The 19,046-nt window shown below is 56.8% G+C and overlaps 1 protein-coding gene across 1 annotated transcript; it reads left to right on the top strand.

Moving 5' to 3' along the window:
- Window positions 1-1,691: 1,691 nt before the first annotated feature.
- Window positions 1,692-4,271, top strand: ZNF579 (zinc finger protein 579). Its single transcript, XM_087827350.1, has one exon. It carries the CDS (start codon window positions 2,204-2,206, stop codon window positions 3,875-3,877), a length of 1,674 nt encoding a protein of 557 aa, XP_087683476.1. The 5' UTR covers window positions 1,692-2,203; the 3' UTR covers window positions 3,878-4,271.
- The last annotated feature ends 14,775 nt before the right edge of the window (window positions 4,272-19,046 follow it).

Below are 19,046 nucleotides of genomic sequence, written 5' to 3'. Positions count from 1 at the left end.
AGGATTAAAACCTGGTGCAGACAGCGATTTGCATGTTTCCGAGAACGTCTCTTCGACAGATAAGTTCCTGGAACTGCTCGCTGGTGGAGGCTGTTCCAAATTATACTCTCCCGAACTATGTCCGGCCGGTCCTGTCTCCCACACTCTTGCCTGCCATGTTGAGCATTGATTTCATCTTGAACAAACGGCATCGAGCTGGGCGTGCAACATGCCTGTCCTGCTCGACTTTAGGTACTTGAGACCCGCTCCTCCTTTCCTTTTCCTAACCCTCGGCTTTTTATCCTGCAAGTTTCAGCTGAAACGTGGTTGCCTCCGGGAAGCCCTCGGGGATCTCTCTCCGAGTGTGAGCTCCAGCTTAGTGCCTTCCCTGTCCTCTGCATTCCCGCTGCACGTCGTGGGCTGCATTCGGACCCACCCTCCAGGAGGGTGGCTGGATCTGTGTCTGTCTGCCTCCTCCATCAGACAGGCGGTGAGCTCCTTGCAGACAAGGGCCTCTGTCTTTGCCACTGTCGCTCCAGCACCAAGGACAGATCCAGCCCACAGTAGGTGCTCAGTAAGTGCTGGTGGCTTAGGATCAAGTGACTATACGGAGCAAAACATATGCAGAGCTGGCCTACAGTAGATGCTCAGTTAACACGGATCGTTCAGGACTGAGTGGATATACGCAGGGCTTACCCCGGGGAGGGGGGCCCTGAGGCTTGGAGAAGAGACAGCCACGTGCTCGGGCAGCCCAGTGAAGGCTGGAGCCAGGTTCGAGTCCAGCGCTGGCACTTTCCCTGAAGCCCCCGTCACTGCTTCATTCATCTCGCCCGGCCACCGCCTCCCCCAGCACAGCGCCTGGCACAGGCAGGACCCGACAAATGTGTGCTTGTTGAAGGAATGAATCGAGATGTGTTTGGAGGGGAGAGGAGGGGGGGCCGGACGCAGCCCCCCAGGCCCCCAGCCGGCTCCTCCCCGCAAGCTCCTCCCCGTCACAGGTCCCAGGAGCCCCAGCCGCGCCCCCTCCTCGCCCCCAGGGTCCCCTCGTCCCCCCGCTTCCGGCTTCCCAGCCCGTCTTTCCTCTCCCGGGCTGGGCGGAAAGGCGGGTTTCCGGGGGGAAGGCTTAGGCGGTGACACCGAGCCCTGCCTCCGCCCCCCGCCCCCCGCCCCCCAGCACGCTACGCTCGGCCCTCCCTCCCTCCCCGCCACCCCCGTCCACTCGGCCGGCCGCGGGGAAGGAAGAAAGGCGCCGAGGAGGCCGAGGTAAGCCCGGGGCGCCCGGCGATCGGGCCCAGCCCGGCCTCGGGGCGCAGGAGTCCGCACGGTCCCCTCCTGGGCCCCAATTCTGCAGATCATGCCTGCGGGGACCTGCAGGCTGGGCCCAGCCCGGAGACCGCCCCCCCCGGCCCGGGGGACCTAGAGACCCCCAGCAGCCTCCTTCAGGGGTGCAGGCACCTGGCTCTCAGGCTTCTCCTCCTTGGAGAATTTGGGCAGCTTCGTCCCCAGCCCCCGCCTCTCCCTTGTCCGTGGAGCCCGGCCCCCTCCCCCACCCCTCCCAGCCACTGGGACCCAGGAACCCGTGCCCGCCCCATGTAGGGGTCCAGATGCTGCGCCCCAGCCGTCCCCCGGGGCCCGGGGCCCAGTCCCCAGCCCCCGCCTCTCGCAGCCCCAGGAGTCCAGGCCCCCAACGCCCTGCAGGAGCAGACCCAAGAATCTGAGCCCTGGTACTCCCTCCCGCCTCTCCCAGCCCCAGGACCTGGGCACCCGCACACCCCACTTCCGGGGCCCCGGGACGCTGACTCCCCCTCCCCGCCAGCACCGAGGGCTGGTCCCGGCCCCTCCCAGAGCAGGGCCCCTGGAGAAACAGCAGTGGCTGACTTTGTCTCCCTCTGTCTCCAATTCTGTCTGTGTGTCCGTCTTGTCTGTCTGCCCGTCGCCCTGCCTCTCCCTGCCCACTCCGGCCGCGGGCCTTCTGGTCTCTGTGTGCACCGTCTCTGCCCAAATCTCTTTGTCTTCTCGTCTCTGTCTCTGCTGGGTGTCCTGCCCTCTGGGGCTCACCACCCCGTTTCTCCTGGGCTCGCTCTCTCTCTTCTCCGCCCGACCTCTGTCTGTCTCACGTCTGTCTCTCTCTCCTTTCTCCGGCTAAATACCTGACCCTCTGCACTTCCATCTCTGTCTCTCTCTGCCCCCCATCTCTCCACCTCTCCCCCTTCTCCTCACAGGCATGGATCCGCAGCCCCCTCCACCCGCCCAGGGCAGCCCACCTCACCGTGGCCGTGGCCGGGGCCGTGGCCGGGGCCGAGGCCGGGGCCGGGGCCGCGGCCGGGGCAGGGGGGCCGCTGGAGCCCCTCGGGCGCCCCTGCCCTGCCCCACCTGTGGCCGCCTGTTCCGCTTCCCCTACTACCTCTCGCGGCACTGGCTGAGCCACTCGGGCCTGCGCCCCCACGCCTGCCCTCTGTGCCCCAAGGCCTTCCGCCGGCCCGCGCACCTGTCCCGCCACCTGCGCGGCCACGGGCCCCAGCCCCCGCTGCGCTGCGCCGCCTGCCCCCGCACCTTCCCGGAGCCCGCGCAGCTGCGGCGCCACCTGGCCCAGGAGCACGCGGGCGGCGAGGTCGAGCTGGCCATCGAGAGGGCGGCCAAGGAGGCGGCCGAGTCCAGCTGGGCCCCGCAGGACGGCGACGCCGACGCCGAGCAGCCCAGCACCGCCGCCTCGGGCGCCCCGGAGGAGGCCGCGTGGCCCGAAACGTGGCCCGCAGCGGAGCCGGCCGCGCCCGTGGGCCCCTCGAGCGCCGAGCCCCGGGAGTCGGAGTCGGAGGAGGCCGAGGCCGGGGCGGCGGAGCTGCGGGCCGAGCTGGCGCTGGCGGCCGGGCGGCAGGAGGAAAAGCAGGTCCTGCTCCAGGCCGACTGGACGCTGCTGTGCCTGCGCTGCCGCGAGGCCTTCGCCACCAAGGGCGAGCTCAAGGCGCACCCGTGCCTGCGCCCCGAGGGCGAGCAGGAGGGCGAGGGGGGGCCCCCGCCGCGCCCCAAGCGCCACCAGTGCCCCATCTGCCTCAAGGCCTTCGCCAGGCCCTGGTCGCTGTCCCGCCACCGGCTGGTCCACTCCACCGACCGCCCCTTCGTGTGCCCGGACTGCGGCCTGGCCTTCCGCCTCGCCTCCTACCTCCGCCAGCACCGGCGCGTGCACGGCGCGCTCAGCCTGCTGGCCCCGCTGCCCGCGGCGGGCAAGAGGGACCAGAAGGCCTCAGGCGGCCGGAACTCAGGGAAGGGGCCCGAGGGCGGCGAAGGGGCCTCCCCCGAGGGCGGGGAAGGCGGGCAGAACGGGGGCGACGCGGCCCCGGCCCGGCCGCCCGCCGGGGAGCCCCGCTTCTGGTGCCCCGAGTGCGGCAAAGGATTCCGGCGCCGGGCGCACCTGCGGCAGCACGGGGTGACCCACTCGGGGGCGCGCCCCTTCCAGTGCGTGCGCTGCCAGCGCGAGTTCAAGCGCCTGGCCGACCTGGCGCGCCACGCGCAGGTGCACGCGGGCGGCCCGGCCCCGCACCCGTGCCCGCACTGCCCGCGCCGCTTCTCGCGCGCCTACAGCCTCCTGCGCCACCAGCGCTGCCACCGCGCGGAGCTGGAGAGGGCGGCCGCGCTGCAGGCGCTCCAGGCCCCGCCGTCGCCCGCGCCGCCCCCGCCGCCCCCGCCGGCCGCGCAGGACGCGGACGGGCTGCCCCTGCCGGTCGCACACATCAAGGAAGAGCCGCCCTCCCCGGGGACCCCGCCCCGGTCCCCGCCGGCGCCCCCCGTCTTCCTCAGCGCCTCCTGCTTCGACAGCCAAGACCACTCAGCCTTCGAGATGGAGGAAGACGAGACTGACAGCAAAGCGCACCTGCGCGGGGTGGGCGGCCTGGCCTCCTGACCCCCACGCGCCCCCGCCCCTCCAGGTGGCCCCCGGTTTGCAATATGGAGGAGAGAAGTTGAAGGAGAGGTCCCTCCTCCGCCGCCCCCCCCGCCCCCCAGCCCCGACACTAAGGAGGGGGCTAGGCCGCCCCTCCCCGCCCCTCGCCCGCCCCCAGGTCCCCGATGCTGGGTAGGACCTGCTCCCCCAGCACCGTCTGAGGCAGGACCCCTTGGAAAAGGAGGGGCAGGATACTGGCCAGAAGGATGGAGACTGGGGGCCCCTGCTGGCTGCCCTCTTTATACACACTGGACACCATCACCTCTTTGGAACTGCCAGACCCTGGGGGTCCCCAGTGAGCAAAGGCCCGTCCCTGTCCCTTTGTCTGTCTGTGAATAAATGTGAGTTCGTGAAACGAGAGAGTGAGGCTGTCTGTGGAGGTGGGAGCTGGCGGAGAGGTGTGGGTGGGCCAGGTCTGGCCAGCGGGTTCCGAGCTTGGGTTCCAGGTGGGAAGGATGCAGAGCTTGGCCAAAGACGACGCACAGGACTGGAGGACAGGTTGCCATCTGCTGGGGCGACTTGGGGAGCCCCACGGGCCCCTGGAATTGGCATGTGCTCTCACTCAGCAGACACCAGGCGCAGACAGTGCTGAGCTCTGAGGACACGGAAGCCACGGCCCCCTCAGAGGAGCTGGAGTTCTAGATCTCAGCCCAAGCCGGGTTAGCCACGAGCCACACGTGGCTGTCTCCATTTAAATTTAGAATAAAAATATTTAAAATCGAAAAAGTGGCTGTTTCCATTTAAAGGTAGAATAGATGACTTTAAAGCAATTAAAAATAAGATTAAAAGTTTGGTTCCTCGGTCACTATTTCAAGTGCTCGGTAGCCCCCTGTGGCTGGTGGCTACTCTATTGGACATCTCAGATCCAGAATGTTCCGTCATCGAGGACAACACGCCTGAGGTGATAAACGATTTGCAGTCTAGACTTGGGTATTGATAAGGGCCCCCGGGAAACTGCAGGGCACTGTAGTGAGAGCGGGGCTGTGGTGAGGCGACATGCGGCAGGAATGAAAAGCCAGGTGAGGGAACAGCTCGGGCAAAGGTGGTGATGGGGGTGGGCTCTGCACGTCAGAGAGGCAAAGGAATTGGAGGTGGGAAGGGTCACTTTCTACAAATCCCCTGGGTGCACTTTTTAAGTTATTAACTTGAGAAAGGGGAGAGGAGAAAGAGAAGCCCTGACCCATTTCTCGGCTGACTCTTGTCTGTGCCCTGACCGGGAATCAGACCCGAAACCTTGGTGCATCGGGACAATGCTCTCACCAACCGAGCCGCCCGGCCAGGGCTGGGTGGTGGTGTTTTTGACACATTTATTCCAGCCCCAGGACTGGAGGGGGGAAGGTTGTGTCCACGTCGGTCTCTCCCTTAGACCCCTTCTCATTCCCTCTATGGACACCCTATGTCCCCCAGTGCTTTCGATGGCTCTCCTGACACTGACGACTTGGGTGTCTTCACACCTGGAAGGCCAGGCAAGGGAGGGGTGAGACCAGTGCCATTCCCCGGGCTCCAGGAGGGAAGGCGCTTTCCCTGGCGTGATGAGTACACGGGGCAGCTGGAGAGGGCCGGGGAGCGGGGAGGATGGTGGCTGGGAGTCGGGGAGGGGAGATGGTCACCCGGAGCCTCTCACGATCCCGTGTCCGAGGTTTAGCACATCTTGGCCGAGCCCTTGGAGCGGTGCCAGGCACGTAGTGAGCACTCAGTACGTGTTGGCCGGTGTGGTTATCACCCAGGGTGGGGGTGGGGGACAGAGCGGTGGTAAGACCAGCTGGGCACCTGCCTTCATGGAGCTCGCAGACCAGCGGAGGAGATGGGAAATAACCAAACACGGGCACAAAGAAATTAGGGTTGCCACATGAGACCAGGTCTCCCACACATTCCAAAGAAGCTGTAATGTGGCCTGGGGCGCTGTGGAGATGGGGGACCAAGATATGTTCTCCTGACATCAGAGCCGTCTCCCTCCTCAAGAACCTTCCGTGGCTCCCTATTGCAGCATCCCAGTGTGGGCTACCATTCAGTGAGCACCTGCCATAGCCAGACACCCATTTAGCACAATATCAAGGACAGAACCCACTGAGGGGGGGATTCAATAATGGCCCCATTTATAGAAGGAGCAAACCGAGGACGCTTGTCCTTTGGGAGCCACTGGTATCAATCGAGCCTTTGGTATTAAAGAAGCTGCTTTGTGGAGAAGACAGAAAACAGTGCTTGGCACCTGGGAGGCAGTTATTGCTATTGTTCCCTTATTGTTGTTTTGTTTTTATATGTTTTTATTGATTTTAGAGAGAGAAAGGGAGAGGGAGAGAGAGAGAGAAACATTGAGGAGAGAAACATCTTCGATCAGCTGCCTCCTGCCCGCCCCCTAGTGGGGATCGAGCCCCTAACTGGACATGCGCCCTGACCTGGAACCGAACCAGTGATCTCAGCGCCTGGGATGACACTCAACCAGCTGAGCCGCACGGGCCAGGGCTGTTGCCTTGTTCTTGCCGTTCTCCCAGGCTGGTGTAGACGTGGTCTCAGGGAATCCTCAGCACCCCTTTGGGAACTAGGAAACTTCCTCACCACTTTCCAGAGGTGAAAACAGCCCCAGAGAGAAAGTTCTCTTGTCCGGGGTCTCTCAGCTTGGAAATGGTGGGTGTGGGATTTGAACCCAGGCTGGACCAGCTCCATGCCCTGAACCCTTAACCAGGCTGATATACTCCTCATGACCCCTCCCAGCCACACAACCCACCTTTCAAAGTCCCCTCTCTACACACACATGCTGGTCTCCTAGCCCCAAGGTATCATCCCACACCATGGGTTTACCCCCCACCGGCCCTCATCCCACATGCTTACGCATCCTCAAGGATCTGCTGCCTCCAGAAACATCCAGAGAACAAGATACGGAATTTAGGGTGAGAAAACCGAGGCCCAGCTCTGTGGGACAGACACGGGAATTGATAAAATAAGCAAATGGATGGCAATCATGAAGTCTTACATAAATGAGCTCAACCACGTTTGTGAGAAATAACACAAAACACCCTTTTTCAGTATTCATCTTGTGTCTTTCCAGGGGGATTACATGGTTCGTTTATTTAATCTTCCACAGTAAATAGAGACTATTATGGGCTCCTTTTTTCTTAAACGACTTTATTGAAGTATTGTTTCCATGCCACAAAATTCACTCGCTTTACGTGTACAATCCACTGGTTTTTAGTCAATTTTCAGGATTGTGGGAATATGGCCACAATCCAATTTTAGAACATTTCCATCACCCCGAATGGATTTCTTGTGGGCATTCACAGTCACTTTCCATTTGCAGCCCTGGGCTCAGGCAACCACTAATCTACTTTCCGTCTCTCTAGATTTGCCTTTGCTGGACATTTCAGAGAGATGGGTTATACTACACGTGGCCTTTTGTGTTTGGCATCCTTCACTTAGCATAACTTCTTCAGGGTCCATCCATGTTGCAAATTGTATCAGTACCTTGTTCCTTTTTCATGGTTGAGCAATAGTCCATTGTATGGACGGACCACATTTTATTTATCCATTCATCTGTTGATGGCCATCTGGGTTATGCCCGCCCCTCAGCTGTCGTAAGTAGTGCTGCTATGAACACATGTGTACAAGTCTTTCTGTGGACATACGATGCTGTTTCTCTTGGGCAGGTTCCCAGGAGCAGAATTGCTAGGCTATGTGGGACGCTTATGATGAGCCGTTAAAGAAATTTCCAGTTCTCCAGGGTGGCTGTGTCACTTACAGTCCCACCAGTGATGTGTGAGGGTTCCCCATACATCACCACAGGGGCTCCGTTTTCTTGGGAAAGAAACTCAAGTACAGAGATGAGAAGTGACCTGCCCAAGGTCACATGTCTAGGAAGCAGCTGACTTGGACATGACCTCAGAAGTGTGGTTCAAAGCCTGTGCTCTTATGCCTTTTACAAGGATTCATCCTTACCCCATTCATTCATTCACTCATTCAACCTAAAACTCTTTATTGAGGACCTACTATGTGCAGAGGGCTGTGCTTTTAGAGCTGAGAGAGGCCTCGGTGGACGAATAGACAAGGTTACGTTCTGATGTGAGACACAGATGAACACGCGGACTCAAGACATTGATTTGACAGGTAATAATTCAGGCCCCACTGTGTGCTGGGCACTGTGCTAGGTGCTGACCGCCCCCGGGTCAATGAAACAGAGGCAGACCCCTCCCCATGTGGGACTTCCATTTTGGTGGGAGGAGATGGGCATGAAAACATAGGCAGCAGGTGGGTGGTTAAGCAGCTCAGGAGGGGGTGTGTGCTATGGGGAAAGATGACAGGGATATGTCCCAGGGGAGAACACAGCTGATGCAAAGGTCCTGGGGTGGGAATGTGACAGGTGAGGTCAGGGAGCAGAGAGGCCAATGGGACTGGGGGGCATGTGAGAGAGGAGGAGGGGTGAATGGGAGGGGATGGGGTGGGGTCTGCAGGGACTCACAGGGACTCTGGTTTCTACTCTAAGTGAGATGGGGAGAGAGCTTCCAAGGCTGACAGGATTTAACTTCCCTTTTTACTTTTAACATTTTATTACGAGGATTTAAAAACAGCCCAGCCAGCATGGCTCAGCGGTTGAGCATCGACCTAGGATCCAAGGGATCACGGTTCGATTCCTGGTCAGGGCACAGGCCCGGGTTGTGGGCTCGATCCCCAGTGGGGGGCGTGCAGGAGGCGGCTGAGCAATGACTCTCATCATTCATGTTTCTATCTTTCTCCCTCTCCCTTCCTCTCTCTGAAATCAATAAAGACATAGTTTTAAAAACACACACAAAGAAAACCTTTAAAAAAACAAAAACAAATGGAAAGCATTGTAGAGTGACTGCCTATATGCTCACCCACCTGGACTCTGTAATTAGCATTTGGCTTCGTAATGAACCTGTCCGTCCACCCGTGCTTTTATCTCTCTTTAAAAATTCATAAATGTTACAATTTAGAGCAGTTTAGGGTCACAGCAAACCTGATGGTTCCTAGACATTTATTTTTTAAAATTCATTTCTAAGCCATTTGCAAATACTAGTGCCTGCCCACCCTAAACTCTCAGGGCGCATATCTCAACAAGCTACCCAGGACATACTTAAGCTTCCTGTCCTTGGCAAAATTTAAATACAGTGAAATGCATAAGTTCCATATGTTACCATCTAACACATTTTTAAATTTTTTGAATATGTTGTTATTGATTTTACAGAGAGAGGAAGGGGGGGAGGGAGAGAGGAACATCACCTACCACATGCACCCTGACCTGACATCGAACCCAAAACCTGGGTATGTGACCTGACCGGGAATCAAACCTGGGACCTTTTGGTGCACAAGAGACGCTCAGTCAATGGAACCGCCTGGCCAGGGCCCATCTGGCCCATTCCCAGCAGCACCGGCACCTGGGCAGCAGCCCTCTTAAGCCACCCGGTGTGTTTGAAGGAGCCGCTCCTTTTGCAATCGTCTGGCTTCAGGGGGACGTTCCCGGAACCCTGCAGACTCCCTGGGTGCCCCTCCCGGGCTCCCCTAACTGTCCTGGGAACGTGGTCTGTCCGGCAAAACCGAGAAGTGGACACAGGCCTGCCCCCCCCAAATGCTGCCCTTGAGGGGTTTCACTCACCACCCCTCCCGCCTGTTTTCTGCCCCAGGTCCGCCCCATCCCACCTGGCCGTGGATGCGCCCCCGAGTGCCTGCCCCGGCCAGTGTCTCAGGCCCCCTCCTTCCTGCTGACCTGGGCCGGAGCCTGGAGGAGTCCTGCGGGGAACGACCACGCGGCGCCCACGTGACTGGCCTCTGCCGTTAACCTCGGTCACCTGGCGGCGGTGACCTGGGGTTTGCAGGTTGCTCCACTGCAAAGGGGCCCCTCCCGCTTCCAAGCCCCACTCTGTAAATAAGTGACCCAGTGGAGCCCACGCGGAGGGTGGGGGCACAAGCTCCATCTCCTGGGAGGCAAGTCCCCTGGATACATTTTTAAAAGATTTTTCTGTCCCTTTTCCTTCTGCCTATTTACTTATTCAATCACTTTTTTGTATTTGTATGGACTCACGGATAGTTATTTCAGACTTCAGGTTATAGTCAAATAAGATGTTACTGCATATAAATACATATTATAGTCTAATACTAGGTTATTAATTTCACATAAGTATATTATAATCTGATATGATGTTATTAATTTAATATAAATATCTATTATAGTCCAATATGATGCTATTTATTTCATATAAATATATATTATGGTTCAATACAATGTTATTTATTTTAATTTATTGATTTGAGAGAGAGAGAGAGAAACATCAATTTGTTGTTCCACCTACTTACACATTCACTGGTTGCTTCTTGTATGTACCCTGGGCTGGGCTCGAATCCGCAACCTTGGTGCATCAGGATGACATTCTAACCAACTGGGCTTGGGCCAGGGCCTCTTTTTATTTTATACAAATATATATTATCATCTGACACAATGTTCTTTATTTTGTTGAAGGGGAAGCAGTGGCTCTGGCTGCTGAGTGACGGGAGATGGGACTTCAGCCAGGGGACGGTGGAGGGCTTCTAGGAGGAGTGATATGGGACCTGATTCAGGTGAGCTAGGGAGCTGAGGTCGGGAAATCAGGAGCTGGGACAGACTGTTTTTTGTTTTTATGTTGAGAGTATGTTTATTAAAGCTGGGGACAGGGAGACAAGGAGGGGCTTAGGACAGAAGAAGCACCAGGGGAGACCAGGCGGGCGGCTTTGGCTCACTGGGAAGTAAAAGTCACAGGGAAAGAAGTGAGCCGAGCGGGGCTGCCGTCAGCTCCCGGGGAAGTCAGAGAAGAGGGGCCTTGGGGACAGGGTCAGGGGGTTAGCCCCGGACAAGCTGGCATTGCCCGTTGCTCCCATGGTTGCCGGTCTCCTGGGGACCCTTAGAGTTTAGGAGATGCAGGCCTGAGAGGGAAGAAAGGCGTGCTCCTGAGGGGGAGAGAGCACCCAGACCCCTTTTTCCAAGGGGCTCGGAGCTCCCGGGGCGACCACCTGCCGTGGACATCGGCCTCGCAGAGCTGCGTGGGGCCCCAGGCCTGCAGCGCGGTCCAGCCGCCTCCCGCCCGGGCAGGTGGCATTCAGCCTGAGGCCGAGTCCCGGGCCTTCTTATCTTGCCACACCCAGCACTGTGCCTGGCACCGACTCGAGCTCCATAAATATTTGCTGCCACTCAGCCAGCTGCTGGAACCCCAGCCACCCTCTTTTCCCACCTCCGGGCCTTGGCCCAAGTCATGCCCCCTCCTTATCAGCTCTTCTGACTCAAGGAGGGGTGGGGGAGGGTGTTGATGGAACCAGATGTGGAACCAGAAAGAGGGAAGTGACCCACTGAGATCACAGGGAGTGGGCAGGCAGAGAGCGAGCTGGGCCGCCTCCAAACTTCTTTGAGGGGATGATGTTGTAGCTACTATTCATCATCGCGCCCATTCTCCGGTGCCAGGCACGTCACCCGCATTAGCTGGTCCCATCTGCACGACAACTGTCTGTCCTCAGCACAGCCCACGCTCTCTCACATCACGGCCTTGGACGGACAACTGTTTTTGCCTGGAATGACCCTCCTGACTCTTCCCTTCAGGCCTCCCCTTAAATGCCCCTCCCGAGCCCTCCCTGCCCCCTTCTTCTACCTTTCGTCTCTATGGATCCGCTGTTGTAGGCAGAGTTCTTAGATGATCCCATGATCCCTCTCCCGGCGCACACACACCTTCTCCCAGTTCTTCCATCTGATGGTCATCTGGGCGCTGTTCTGAAGGGGTATCGCAGATGAAATCGAGGTTCCCCATCAGTTGACTCTAGGCAATGGAGGTGATCTTTGGTGGGCCTGGCTTAATCAGGTGACTTTTTAAACAGGACGGTGCTGTCTCTGGAGATAGAGATCGGAAGTGTGAGGGGTGGGGGATTCAGGAGAAGGGAGCATCTCCCTCACTGGTTTTGAAGCAGGGCTGGGGTGGGGGTTGGGGGGACACCACGTGGCGAGAAAAGCAGGCAGCCTCTGAAAACTGAGCAGATACCGGATACTGGCTGACAGCCGGCGAGGAAACGGGAGCCTCACAGTTTATCCCAGGCTGAGACCCCAGTCCTGCCTGCCTGGGCTCCTGACTCACAGAATCCGTGAGCTAAGAAGGGGGTGCGGTCTCCAGCTGCTAAGGTGCTGGCTGCCAGGGGCTGAGGGGGAGGCAGGGATGAACAGGTGGAGCACAGTGGATGTTCAGGGCAGTGAAACTGCTCTGTGATACCATCATGGTGGACACAGGTCACTATACATGTGTCCAAACCCACAGCATGGACAACACTGAGAGTGAATCCTAATGTCATCTATGGACTTTGGGTCACAATGAGTTGTCAGTGTAGGTCCACTGACGGTAACAAAAGTACCATCTGGGGGGGTTGTTGACAATGAGGGAGGCTGTGCATGGGAAGGGGGATGGGGTGTATAGGAAATCTTCACACCCTCCTCTCGATTTTTGCTGTGAATCTAAAACTGCCCCCCAAAAATAAAATTTATTAATTAAAAAAAAGAAAAGTGCAAATCAAGAAAGGGGTGCCACCCAGCCGGTGTTGCTTAGTGGCTGAGCATCGTTGGTGCACCGAGAAGTCCCAGTTCGATTCCTGATCAGGGCGCCTGCCTGGGTTGCGGGCTCCATCCCCAGCAGGGGGCGTGCAGGAGGCAGCCGATGGATGTTTCTCTCCCTCTCCCTTCCCCTCTCTCTCAAATCAATAAAAACATATTTTTTAAAAAGAAAAGGATGGCATCCAATCCATCACCCTCCCTCTGGCCTCTCACTAGCAACAGGGCTTTCTTTTCAATAGCTTGATGGAGATATAATTCCCATAACCACACAATTCGCCCATTTAAAGGCTTTTGGTGTAGGCGCGGAACTGTGCGCCATCGCCCCAGTGAGTTTTAGACCGTTTCCATCACCCTAGGAAGAAACAGGGCACTCCTTAGGCACCCCCCACCCCCGGGGCTTCCTGTGTGCGAGGGTCGCCTGGGAGGCGCCGGCTCTGCCCTGCTCTCTGCCTGGAACCTGCGAGCTCACTTGATACATTGTGGCGAGCAGGCAGCTGCTCTGCAGCTATTAACTAACCTTCTTTTCATTTGCCTCCTACTCACTGGCCTCTTCCTCCGCAGCCCGTCCCTCCCTTCAGGACTCTTCAGAGCCGCCTCTGGGACCCACTTCGTCACCTCGTTGGCACAGGTAGCACCCTGCCCAGTGAGCCTGCTCCTTGTCGTGGCCCCTTCCAGACTCCCCTGGGCAGGGCCGGCTCTGCCTGAGAGTCTTAGCCCCAGCTAAGGCCCCAGGAGTTGTGCTGAAGTTTTGTTGTTGATGTTGACCCTCACCCAAGGATGTTTTTTCCATTGATTTTGAGAGAGGGTGGAAGGGAGGGAGGGAGGGGGAGAGAGAAAGACACATTGTGAGAGAGACGCGTTGATTGGTTGCCTCCCGCACATGCCACTACCGGGGTGGGGATCGGACCTGCAATCCAGGTGCATGCCCTTGCCCGGGAATTGAACCTGCGACGCTTTGGTGCTCTGGCTGATGCTCTAACCACTTGGCCGCGCCAGCCGGGGCTGTGCGTTGAGCTCTAAGGGGAAGCAGAGCAATCAGCAGCCTTGATGTGCCTGTGTCCCAGCTCCTGGCCTGCAAACGTCTGCACACATCTGGGGGCAGGAAGCGGGGAGTCCAAACCTTGGGGTTTGAGTCCCAATTCTGCCGGTGACCCGAATCGGGACACTGGGCAAGAGATGTAATCTCCACGAGTGTCCCTTTCCCCCACTATAAAGTGGAGCTAATAATAGGGCTGCTGTGAGGATTAGCGCAGGGCTGGGAACACAGGGAGTTCAGTAAACACTCTCGACTGTCGTTAATCACGCGGGATTTAGGAGCCGGTACACACGCACTTCATTCGGCCCCAGGCTGTCACCCTCATGGCGGCACACACTTTCCTGAGGACAGGAAGCAGGAGTCCAGTGTGCCCCAGCTGTGAGTCCCTCTGTGTGACGGGGGTACCGGTGAGACATACGGGCAGCAGGTGCAGCTCGGGAAGGGCTCAGAGGCCAGCCCAGGGAGTGGGGACTCTATCCAAGGGCAATGGGGAGCCATGAGAGGCTCCTGAGCAGATGAGGGACAGACATCGCCGAGAGCTAGAAAGATGCCTTTGGGGATGGGGGTGGGGCACTCTGGGAGAGAGGCTAGAGGCCGGGAGGAGGCTGGATGAAGGTCCACATGCGTGACGGTGGGGCCAGGACCTCTGCCAGCAGCCCAGGGGACGTGGAGAATGAATAAGGCTTAGCACAGGTCTCCAGACTTCTAGAGACCCAGGGGGTCTGTTTTATAATCCCCAGATGCTGGCTGCCGAGTCATGTTTCCATTTTAATGGGATGCTGGGTGTTACCTGCTCTAACAGAGGTGACAAAGTAGAGCCCAGTGGTGACTCTGAAACCTCAAAAAGTAACAAAGGGAGCTCTGGCCAGGTGGCTCGGCTGGTTGGGTGTGTTCCCCACCCCACCTGCCCGGAAAGTTTGCTGGTTGACTCCTGGTCAGGGCACATGCCCGCGCTTCGGGCTTCATCCCCAGTAGGGGGCGTGCAGGAGGCAGCCAATGGATGTTTCTCTCTCACATGGATGTTTCTCTCTCTCTCCCTCTCTCTTCCTCTCTCTTTAGAAACCAATGAAAAAATCTTAAAAAACAAACAAACAAAAACCCCCACAAAACCACCAACACGAAGGACAACACATGGCACTACCCAGGTGTAAAGGGACACTTGGTCACAGGGTGACAGTGGACACGAGGCAGGGAGTCATCTCGTTCCTCCTGGGCTTGGCACATGGGCGTTAACGACTCAAACCTTCCACCATACGGTGATTGCAGATTTGGAGGCTCCCAGTAAATGTCCGTGGGTTTGCGGACAGGGAATCCGTGATGACGGAGACGACTGTGTATCCGACACAGCGTGTCCTCGTGTAATTAATATAAGAACCATCAGGGAGATGGCTTACATTCCCTTTTTGGTGCTAAGTTGTTGAAATCCCCCGTCTATTTTATGCTCATGTCTCAATTAGGACCAGCCACGTGGCCAAGGCTGGAGAGCCACGCCTGGCGAGTGGCTCCCGTAGCAGACGCCGCGCACCACTCCTCCCCTGCACATCCTCACAGGGACCTAGGAACTCAAAAAGTAAAACTAAAAAGTCCAGGCCAGATGGAACCCCCATGGAGAGCTGGGCGGCTGGGCCAAGGAAGCCGGCCTTCTCTCCTCCCACCCAGGAGGCCCCCGCGAGGCCAGCGCGCCGACGGTGCCCACTCAGCACAAGTCAGCGCCGTCAGAACGGTCCCTGCAGCCCGGCTCGTGAGAGCGGAATGTGGGGGAATAAAATGACCATCGACAGAAGTGGGCACCTATGAAACAGCCTGGCCACAGGGTAGGGGAGTCAGCGCCTTGCACAGAAGAGAACTTGAGGTTCATGCCACACGTGGCAGCAGCTCACAGCGTGCGCTAATGAGGACAAAGGCAGCTGGGGAAGGTCACAGACACAATACTATTTATACATTTCACGGCCTGCAAGGCGATACTCTGTAGCGGATCTGGGTCTATGCACCCGGAGCACGAGCGTTTTTTAAATAACAGACACCTCCTCAGCGCCAGCGGCGGCTTCTGGGAGGGAAGGGGCCTGGGGAGGGTTCCGATCAAATTTGAAAAGTTGTATTTCTTCAGCTGGACGGTCGTGGCCAGGAAGGGGCTCAGTATAGTATTCGGGATTTTTTTTTTTTTTATGATCCTCACTCGAGGATGTTTTCATTGATTTTTTTTAGAGAGAGAGGAAGGGGGAGAGTCACAGACGCTGATGTGAGAGAGAAACATCCATCGGTTGCCTCCCAGCCCTGCCCCCACTGGGGCCAGACTGGAGATCGAACCCAAAACCTAGGTGTGTGCCCTGACCGGGAATCGAACCCAATAACTTCTGGTGTACGGCACAGCGCTCTAACCAACTGAGCCACTCTTTTAAACATTTCTTTGACCCTGGCCGGGTGTGGCTCAGCGGTTGAGGGTCGACCTGGGATCCTGGGATCCGGGCGATCAGGGTTCGATTCCCGGTCAGGGCACATGCTCGGGTTGCGGCTCGATCCCCGGTCAGGGGCGCGTCGGTCAATGACTCTCACCATCGATGTTTCTCTCTCTCCCCCTCCTTTCCTCTCTCTGAAATAAAGATATATTAAAAAAAATTTTTTTTGGAAATACATTTTTTCAATTAGAGTTGATATACAATATTATATTAGTTTCAGGTGTATATGACAGTGATTAGACATTTATATAATTTATGAAGTGACCCCCTGGATAAGTCTAGTCCCCACCTGGCACCATCCATAGTTATTATAATATTATTGACTATATTCCCTGTGTTGTACTCTTCTTGTTTGCATTTTTTCTTTTTTATCTCTTTTTCAGTCCAAGGATAGGGTGGGAGAGCTGGTGGGTTAAGTTGTCAAATGTACAGTCTTTGATGCGTGAGTTAATTTTTTTATGTGATCTTTCAGTATATATTTTATTCATTAAATTTATTTGAAAAAAATAACACATATAACAAAATAGGTTGGGCAAAAGTAGGTTTACAGTTGTGTGTACGTGAAACAGAGTTTATTCTTGTAGTATTTATTAATTATTGTGTTATTTTCTATATGAACTGTAAACCTCCCTTTGCCCCACCCTATATATACTCTACTACATATAACAGATAATACATAATATAACTATATACAAGTTAATGCAAATCCCATTTATTATTATATTATGTGCAATCTATTATACACAGGCACACCTTGGAGATACTGGGGTTTGGTTCCAGACCACAGCAGTAAAAAGAATTATACTTTTGTTACTGGAAGGTCTTGCCTTCAATTTGGCAAAAACCGCCAGTGAAGCGTAATAAAGTGAGGGATGTAATACACTGTAGGTGTTTTTCTTCTTTATTTTTATTGTTGACACCATTACCGGTGGCATTGTAGATGTTCATGTCTCTTTAACAAGAATACTCCAGGTGGGAGCTGCCATGACTCCCAGTTCAGAAGGAGGAAACTGAGGCACACAGACAGTGGGACACTTGGAGAGCAGTCACTTGGCCAAGGGGACAGCCAGGAGGAGGGGTCACAGGAGGAGCCCTTGGGGCTGGCAGGCAGGAGATGCTGGACCAGTGGTGGCGGGAGGCCTGGGGCCAGCTGTAGTGAGGCGTGTGCGCTCCCTGGGCTCCGAATGGAGCCTCCCCCCACACACCTGCCTCTCCAGGTCACTCCGGGTGACCCCGCAGAGTGGTGTTGCTAAATGGGGACCTGCAAAGCTCCTGGGATCATCAGTGAGCCTCTCCGTGGGTGTGTGCTGGGCGGGCTGAGGAGGGCCCAGGCCTGCAGTGCCCTATCGCCCTGCTCCCGGGCCCAGGTGGCCGCTCTGCAGCCCCCCTGCACCCCACAGCCTGCCCAGGCCCAGGGGAGGAACTCAGCTCCTGTCGGGCACCAGGGTCTGTCTCACTCAGCTGCCTGGGCTGGGGGGCAGCAGCCCCAAGTCCACAAAGCCCTCTGGAGTCCTGGCTCCACCTCCCACCAGCTGCTGCCCGGTGCCTCTGCTTTTCTGTGCCTCAGTGTCCCCATCAGTAAAGTGGAAACCGTAATTCTACAAGAGCAGGCTTGCAGGACCCCATTAGGTCCTGAATGAAAAGAAAAAACACAAACAGAGCCCGAGGCTGGTACCTGATTAGCATAGAACAGTCATCACTGAATTATTTCATGGTCCACTTTTTTTTCCCACTGATTTTTTTTTTAGAAAGTGGAAGGGAGGGGGAGAGAGAAACATCAATCAGTTGCCTTGTGTACACACCCAGGGAACTGAACCCACGACCCAGGCATGTGCCCTGACCCGTAATCACACCCGCAACCTTTTGGTACAGGAGACGACCAACTGAGCCACTCGGCCAGGGCCCGCTGCAGTATTTTAAAGCAAACATCGGGCATCGTGTCATTTCATTCCCAAAGTTTTCCATAGGCTATAATTTACTTTAAAATACTTCATCACCCTGCCCCCTTCCCCCCCCAAAAAAAGAGGTAACTCGAGGATGGAGCAAAGTTCTCCTTGGTGGAGTCTGGTCACTCGCCAGAGAGAGTTCACTGTGGCTCTTTTGACTTCTCTGTATGTTGCCAGTTTTGCACAATCGAATCTCCAAAAGGTCAAAGAGCAAACGAACTGCTCCCTCTGCCCCCCCCCCCCCCCCCCCCCCCCGTGCCCAGGGGCAACACAGAAGCCAATTTCCGGAGATCCTTCCAGAGCGTGGGTGATGGTTGTTGCTGTCTTATTAATAGCAGGCCGTAGTAGTGGTGAAAACCGATCCCGGCCTCTGACAGGGCCGTGAGTCAGCCTGGCCCAGGTCCTGCCGACACCTCTGCCCTCTCTGGCCTGTGTAAGGCCATCTGTCTCTCGGAACCTCAGTTTCCTGCTCTGCAAACTGGGGACAAATCCCCACCTTTATTAGGTGCCTAGGAAGATCCCGTGTAAAGCACCCCCACCTCCCCCCAAAGTCAGACTCAAAGTGGGTGCTGAAGACATGGGAGAAGGCCTTTCCCCACCATCTCTTAGCTCTGAGCTCCTGGGTCTGAGGGAGGAGGGGCTGGGGGTCTGGGCTCCTGGGTCTGAGGGAGAAGGGCCTGGGGGCCTGGACTCCTAGGTCTGCGGGTTCAGGGGGCTGGGAACCTGGACTCCTGGGTCTGTGGGGTCAGGGGGCTGGGTGCCTGGACTCTTGGGTCTGCAGGTTCAGGAGGCTGGATGCCTGGACTCCTGGGTCTGAGGGTTCAGGGGGCTGGGGGCCTGGACTCCTGGGTCTGAGGGTTCAGGGGGCTGGGGGCCTGGACTCCCGGGTTTGAGGGAGGACGGGCTGGGAGCCTGGACTCCTGGGTCTGAGAGAGAAAGGCTGGGGGTCTGGACTCCTGGTACTATGCGGCAGGGCTCTGGAATGGTCTCCCTGGTCCTGAGGCCAGCATTCCCAGCCCAGGGAGGAACCCAAATGCACAGAACTCTATGTCATACACCAGGTAAGGTCTGTGAAGGGGTTTGTCTCCCTTTTCCCACAGTTCTCAGGCCTGGCCTCCGGGGGTTCACA

This window comes from Miniopterus natalensis, chromosome 18, assembly GCF_054644295.1.
Source record: "Miniopterus natalensis isolate mMinNat1 chromosome 18, mMinNat1.hap1, whole genome shotgun sequence".
In the NCBI taxonomy this organism is placed as follows: domain Eukaryota; kingdom Metazoa; phylum Chordata; class Mammalia; order Chiroptera; family Miniopteridae; genus Miniopterus; species Miniopterus natalensis.
This window is presented reverse-complemented; position numbering and strand designations above follow the sequence as displayed.

Excerpts from the sequence above, each read along its gene's own strand:
- ZNF579 (XM_087827350.1), top strand. The coding sequence starts at position 2,204 with ATGGATCCGCAGCCCCCTCCACCCGCCCAGGGCAGCCCACCTCACCGT.